Source organism: Solanum tuberosum, unplaced genomic scaffold (assembly GCF_000226075.1).
Source record: "Solanum tuberosum cultivar DM 1-3 516 R44 unplaced genomic scaffold, SolTub_3.0 scf00291, whole genome shotgun sequence".
Taxonomy (NCBI): domain Eukaryota; kingdom Viridiplantae; phylum Streptophyta; class Magnoliopsida; order Solanales; family Solanaceae; genus Solanum; species Solanum tuberosum.
The window spans coordinates 2,093-9,688 of record NW_006239218.1 but is presented as its reverse complement, the minus strand read 5'-3'; the positions used below and the strand labels follow the sequence as shown (position 1 = coordinate 9,688).

Sequence of the window (7,596 nt, the reverse complement as noted above, 5' to 3'; positions counted from 1 at the left end):
TGCAAATGTCGGTAGTTCCAATAATATGTCTCATCAATGTGTTGAAGATCTAGAGAAACATGTAGAAATTTTGGAAGAGAAGCTGACCGGATATGAAGAGACCATAGAAAAACTTGATGAGACCAAGGAAAAGCTTGAGGAAACTAAGAAACGACTTGCGCAAAATGAGGATCACTTGGCAACTCTTCATAGGTTTTTACAGGCCAAATTTGGTAGTGAATTGCCTACTTTCAATATAGATTCTTCTTAGTTTATATATATATATATATGATGTAGCTTCAACTTTTTGCATTTTGATTACATTAATTAGCAATATATACTTTTGCTATCTTTTATGATGAAACATATCTTTTGTTTTAATATATGATGAATACATCATTAAAGTAATGATTTGTGTATTTATCAGTGGATTAGTACCAGGTTATTGTAGGGAATTAATTGTATTTGTTTTTAAAAAAACAATTGTACACTATCGCCACGGTTCATCTGTGGCTAATCTATAAAATTAATTTAAAAATATACAAATACCTACTCTTTATTAGCCATGGTTCTTGCATAGCTAATTAGAAATTAGAAATATATTATTTTCAGGCAGTTAACTTTACCTACGAATTGAGCGTGGCTAAATAATATGTCAACCGTGGCTAAATAAATGTTATCACGAGTGTACAAACCGTGACAAATATACTCGCGACGCCCGTTATGGGCACACTACCAACCGTGGACAACCTACTGTGGCCAAAGTGTTTTAGCCATGGTTCAGGCACCATTTAACCATGGTTCTGGGCGTGGCTAATGCGCGCGTTTTTTGTAGTATATATTATATTGATGATGCTCTATTTTTTTAGTATTGTGATTACCCAATTAGTCGAAGAAGGATTCATCTTCGAATTCAAAATTGACTGTGGAAAAATTGCCCAAAAAAGGAGGGAAAAGGTCAAGTTGTTGGTGGCTCCGGTAAGGACTTTGGGTCGAGATTCATGGGTGAGGCCATTGTTGAAAGTGAAAAAATCTATGGGAGTTGATACATAGCAAAGGAGAAAGTGTAGAAGGACTTTTTCATCATTTTTTATTTTTTTGCTTTCAGCAGATCAGATTGTTGATTTCTTTCGATTTGTTGTTTATCTTTTTCTGATACATATGTGTTCATATTTTTAATGTGTCTAGTTGTTTTTTGTTTCTTAAATTAATGTATAATGCTTTCATTTGAACATTATGATACATTATGCACAATGTATCATGTTCAAATATTAGGTTTGATACATATACTTAATTTATTGAAACACAAATTAGTAATATCATGCTCATAGTTAAATATTTGATATATAACTATTACAAATTTCATTATCTTTTACTACCAGATACATACACCCAAACTTATTCATCTAGAATGTTATGTATCTGTAGAAATTATCAAATATTATTGTAGATACAGAAACACTAATATTGTTATAATAATATTAGTTTGTATCATATTCATAGTTATGTATATGACACAACATTGATAAAGCAACTGGTTGATTTTTTGTTGTTAATCTTTTTCTGATACCTTTTTTTTCAATTTGTCACAATTTGGGAGAGATCTAAGAGAAGAAAAATTTGAAATTGAAGTTGTTATTAGGGCTGGGCATTCGGTATTTCGGTTCGATTTCGGGTTTTTTTTTTTATTTTTGATTCTTGTACAACGTGTACCGAATATCAAACCAAAATAATTCGGTTCGATTCTTTTTTTTTATTTCGGTTCAATTTATATTATTTCGGTTCGGTTTATGTTATTTCGAAAAAATTATTTCACAATAAATTCACACACTAACTAGTAACAAAAGCAAAAATAAAAAAGAAAAATAAATGAAAGAAGAAATATTCATTTTGAAACTTGATAACCTAAAATGGAAGAAGAAATACAATACCTATGGTGGTCGGCGGAAGTGGAAAGTGGTCGATGGTCGCCTCATGGCTGGCGCCTGGCTGTGTGGAAACTGAAAAGGTCGGCTGCTGTGTTGTGGCTGTCTGCTGGTCGACTGGCAGTTGTTGCATGCTACTGTTGGTCGCCGGAACTCAGTCGCTGCTGCTGTAGTCTGTGGACATGGAACGTGGGAAGAGGGATGGTCACTTTTGGGCCTTTGGGAACTGTAAAGTGGAAAACAGAAAAGTAACAAAAGTAACTTTTGATTTGACCTACTTTTGTTTTTTATTTTAAATTATATTTAATATTAATAATTAATATAATATTAATATATATTATAATATAATATATTTCGGTAAACCGAAATACCGAATAACACAAAAATTACATATCGAAAACCGAATCGAAATACCAAAAAATACAAAAATGTATACCGAATATCGAAAACCGAAATACCGAAATAATTTGGTTCGGTTCGATTTTTCGGTGTTTATGCCCACCCCTAGTTGTTATGATTTGGAAGAAATTGCATAAACTTGATTGGCGTGATTTGTGTGTTTGATATTTAATTTTACGTTTAATTTTTATTTTAATCTCACGAAACAAGTTTTCTAATGTATCAACTGTCTGTTATGTATCTAGACGAAAGGGGTGTATCCGGATGGCTCAAATTTGAAGGGATTTTTGTAAATTAGAAAATGGTAGGGATAGGATGTAGTTTGCTCCTTACATTATGGGATTCCTAAAAATTATACTTAAAAAGAATAATTAAAAAACTAATAATAATAAAGCACCCTCTTTGTATGATTTCCATTCTATTACTATAATTTTAGGGATGTTGCAGTATACTTGGGTTACTGTTTTAAATTGGATTTGATTGATTTCACCAGAGATAATTTTTGGTATTTATCATATGAATTTACTTTTGGTGGCAATTGTAATAATTGAGATTGCTAATAAATGCAATTCGTCTTATACGCTTGTAGTTATGAGATTTTCCTAGATTCGAAAATATTAATATTATTTTGGACAAATTACAGAAATACACCTTTTGTTTCACTTATTTCCATCATCTCCTATTACTTTTAAAAATCTCCAAAATCCCTTATTTCTTTAATGTATCCGAGCTTCAATTATTGTATCCGATTTTTTTAATTTTTAAGGGATTAATGTAATTAGAAACTTATTAGGGATAGATTGTAATTTCATATTAAAACTATGAGATTTATGTAATTTACCCTATTTTTTTTTCTTCAACAAAGTAGAAAAGATTTGAGCCAAATTGTGGTCCTTTTCGCCACCAGGTTTGGTTTAACTGCACTAGAGAGAGACAACAAGCTTCCCTTGATGCATAAACAGAATCTAAACACAAGATAGATAAGTATCAAAGAAATTACATAGCAATTTTGCAAGTCCCAAAAGAAAATGATAAAAGAGAAAATCAAAGATTTATCAAAGACTGAGTTGTCTCCCCAAGTAGTGGAATTGTGTTTGATCTGTCAGTAACACTAACTTGAAGGTCATTTTCTTCATTAAATCTATCAACACTATGAAGAAAGATCCCTGCATGTACAAATAAATGAAACATTTAATCTTCAATCACATTTGGATGGATATAAATTTCGTTGGAAAACTTTACCTATAAACCATATTCCAGACGCCAGAAACAGAACCGATGTGAGGATTAGAGCAGTAACTCTCCAATTACTAATGTGATCCTGTGAAAAGAAAATGTTAACCTCGAGGATTGTACCATTGAATCAACTGTAAGATAACCATGATCAACTAAATAATTTAGTGTTCAAGTTCTCCGACAGAGAAAGAATTTATGGTTCAATCAACACACACTAGTCATCTTTTCTATGTCGCCAATCCACATTGACTATGTATATAGTTACTTGTAATTGATTTCTTAATCAATAATACTGTCAGTACATAAATATCAAAATTTGTCCGGACATTATTATCATTTACTAAAGGGAATGGGGGACCTTGTTTCATATGTGAACCCCTTATCAAAACTAATTAACACGTAGTCAACCCTGTTTTATCATTTCATTGCTTTAATAGGAAGGGAAAAGGATCATCCTGCTGGGATACAGGGAACACATCTAATTATTGGAACAACTTCTCCTAAAATAGTTGCTATTTTCATGTATCAAATATTGAATTTTGGGATAAAACAAATATTTAGCATCTATCTTAAAGTAAGAACTTCAAAACTAGCAAATAAAAGATGTATGTTTTCTGGTTTTAGGCTCCTTAGCTTGTATTCTCTAAAAGTAGTAGCCTTTTTTGGCATAGGATATTTAAGAGGTAGAGTTGGTCAATCAATTTTCTCCATTGAAAAGAAACTTAGCAGCCAAATATCAGCATCATGGCATTTTCTTTTCTTTTGGAAATATACATAGCTGCGTATAAGAAAGCGTTATGTTGTTTGCTGGAAGTTAAGTCTGGAAAATCTAGTCTTGATACAGAGAATAGGTGAGAACTTCCCACATCCCAACTAGAAGCCTTATCACTTCCCACGTCCTGGATATAAAAGCATACAACTGCTAAACCAGCAAACGTGTCCAGAAAGACCAATTTTATTTCAAGTTCAGCTACCAAGTAAAAATGCGATCAAACTGCTAAGCAAACAACTCACCATTAAATTATTGTAACTTCATTATGCATAACATGTTATATCTGTTGAATGTGCATATTGTATAAGCTAGTATAATGTACGTGCTAGAACAACATTAAGTTTATGTGTGTTCGACTTACAAGGTTCTACTAGTTTAGCATGCACGTTGCTTATATGTATGTCGTGTTGAATATATGGGCATATGGATTCATGCCCGGTAATCAGTTACGATCATGTGAACATCTTCATGGTACATTAAGTTAAGGATGTGTGGAAGCACGTTCCAGTTTTACATGTAGAATGGATCCTCCCTCATGAATCATTAGTCTAATGTGTGCACGCAGATTACTGGGCATGCGGGTTATCTGAATTATTTTCTTCCATGTTACACCATTTACTGTTTCTGAAATCTGACTGCTTCAGCAAAAGGAAGTTTGTTGTCTATTAATCTGTGGTTATCTCTGCCAGTCTCCCCCTTTTGGTTGGCAGTGAATGTCCTCGTTTTCTCCACAATGAAGGCCCAGACAGAGTTGAAAGTCAGTTCAGGGATGATGATGACTGACTTCCTCCTGCCCCTTACAATAATGAGACTAATGTATCTGCCGTATTTGTTGAATTTCCTAGCACAAAAGGTTTCTGACAATGTTTTTTTCTTCTTCCACCTTTTGACTACATTTTCCTTCTGTCTTAGAAGCTTCAGAGAGAATCTGGACAATCCATTCCATTGTCTTCTTGGTGAAAGATGTTCTAGTGATGGCATTTCTACTTCTTTCAGTCCATTCGTACGAGTCTACTGACCAAGGAGTGTCAAAAGACTTGAATCCAATTGCAAAATAGATGGTGTGCTCCATTTCTCTCGTGGGTGGGAAGAGAGAGGAGTAAAAGAGAAGAAAAGGTGGAGAGAGAGAGTCTGATGATCGGAAGGATCACCGAACGGAAAAAACTTATTGGGTAATCGGTAATGGGTTATTGGTTTAGCAGTTTCGGCAACGGTTTTAATTTTTTTTTTATTATCGTTATCGGTTCTTAACGGTTTGAGTTTTTTTCTTAACGGGTTAACCAATAACCCTATAGTAAATTAATAAATTATATTTACACCATTCGGTATATAAAGTTCTTGACTTATTTGTTTGGATGGTTGTTATGTATTGTTTCATAATGTATCCTATTGTATTGTATTGTGCTGTATTGTATCGTACTGTATTGTTTTAATGAATACAATGTTTGGATAGATTTTATCATTCTCCGTCATTACATAATGTCACACATCCATAGTTTGAATGGTAAACCTACAAGAAAAGTATGATACGGGGTAGAGCTCCTATGAAAAGGTAGGGTAAAAGATGAAATATAATTATTAAATAATAAATAAGACAAAATGAGAAGAAAATATTAAGGTAATGACGCGATCACACCAAATCGGTTGTTACATAAATGGTTTTTCCGTCATTACCTAACGATGAATTTAAATGATACGATACGAATTTAAGTAACAATCAAAACAAATATTGTATTTAAACTAACAATACAATACAACGGGTAACAACCATCCAAACAAGGTGTAACATTAGGGTTTAATTTCATACTTTTATTTCTTGTTGTCTCAAACACTCAGTTATTCTACAATGTGCCAGTGTTTGCTTTTGAGCAAAATGCAATTCGTCAACTCATGTGCATGGTTCATTTGGTTTGTCACTTTGTTTCCAAAGAATTTTTTATTATTATTTTTTGTGTCAAATTTTAACGGTTAAACTGATAACGATCCATAACCAATAAACCGATAACCGATCAGCCAATATCTTAATGGTTTAACTTGTCTACAAACCGATAACCGATAAGCCAATATCTTAATGGTTTAACTTGTCTACAAACCGATAACTGATAGGTCGAACCAATAAGCTTCAAAATCGAACTGACCAATATGCAACCCTAATTATAGGAATTTGGGAATCTTTCTATGATTACAGAATATCAACTTTTTCCATATTTAACAGTCTTAATTAGAAAAAATAATGCATCAACATAAGCTCTTATATATTTACTTCAAAAGAAAACAAACCTGGAGAACCCCCACAAGAGGAGAGGAAGGCACATCACCAAATATGTGAATCGAAACAGTGGACATAGCCATAGACAATGGTCTCATACTTGGTTTGACGCAATGCAGACAGACATAATTTACAGGGGCCTGCATTCGTAGTGTACAATGTTAAAGAAGTAAGGAACTGGCTAATAGTCATCGAATGTTAGATAAATACAACTAAGCCATCATGTCAAAGTAATTGGGATATGACGGGTAACAATGTCAAAGCCAGTCAAGAGCAAGGAAAAACTTCAGTGGCAATACCAATCATAGCAAAACAATTCTAATAGTTCTGGATCGTTATTTTTGCCTCACAACAAATTAGACTTCTGATCTCAGATGCAACATCTACTGACACTAGACAACATCACAAGAATCAAAGGAAAAGAGGAAGGGGAAGGAATCTCCTTGCAAGAAAGCATGCTGCTGAGAAATAAGCAAAATTGAATTTGTTATTAAAAGCACTACGATATAAAGTAGAGAACACAAATCAGTTTTTTTTAAAAAGGGGTAGAGAACAGAAAGCAGTTTCAAAAAAAGAGTAGAGAACACAAATAACATGATCAAATAAATTACCTGTGTTGCAAATACTAACAATTCTCCTATTGCAAATAGAGCGATGAAGGCATACAAGCTCTTAAAACAAAAGGCAGCAAAGCAAAATATTGCTCCAAAAAATGTTGCCACTGAAAGAAGCTGCACAGAGTACACTGACATCATTAGTGGCAGGAATTGGTATAACATCAATACACCACAGGAGAATACGTGAGATTAACATGACAACTGAACTTCGCCATTCATCCTTTGATAACAGAGAATCTGCTTAATTGAAACAAGGGAGAGTTGTATAAGCCCAAATAATCAATCTTTTCCATCCTAGTGAGAAATGCCATAAATTTGGGGTTTCTAACTGAACAAGCATTGGATAATAAGGTTTATGTGATGAAGGGGAAAAGGCTCCAGGACCCTGATGGTTTCAAT

At 33.3% G+C, this 7,596-nt stretch overlaps 1 protein-coding gene across 1 annotated transcript; it reads right to left on the bottom strand.

The window, feature by feature from the left end:
* Window positions 1-3,233: 3,233 nt before the first annotated feature.
* LOC102588624 (probable sphingolipid transporter spinster homolog 2) lies at window positions 3,234-7,350 on the bottom strand. The gene is made up of 4 exons (XM_006359303.2): window positions 7,192-7,350; window positions 6,592-6,720; window positions 3,546-3,624; window positions 3,234-3,469 (listed from the first exon to the last, which is right to left on the bottom strand). The coding sequence occupies exons 1-4, from the start codon at window positions 7,333-7,335 to the stop codon at window positions 3,348-3,350; spliced, it is 474 nt and encodes a 157-aa protein (XP_006359365.2). The 5' UTR covers window positions 7,336-7,350; the 3' UTR covers window positions 3,234-3,347.
* Window positions 7,351-7,596: the final 246 nt, after the last annotated feature.

Coding starts and splice junctions, on each gene's coding strand:
- LOC102588624 (XM_006359303.2), bottom strand. CDS start 7,335: ATGATGTCAGTGTACTCTGTGCAGCTTCTTTCAGTGGCAACATTTTTT. Junction 6,721..7,191: donor TGTTAGTATTTGCAACACAG/GTAATTTATTTG, acceptor CTACGAATGCAG/GCCCCTGTAAATTATGTCTG. Junction 3,470..3,545: donor GTCTGGAATATGGTTTATAG/GTAAAGTTTTCC, acceptor TTGTACATGCAG/GGATCTTTCTTCATAGTGTT.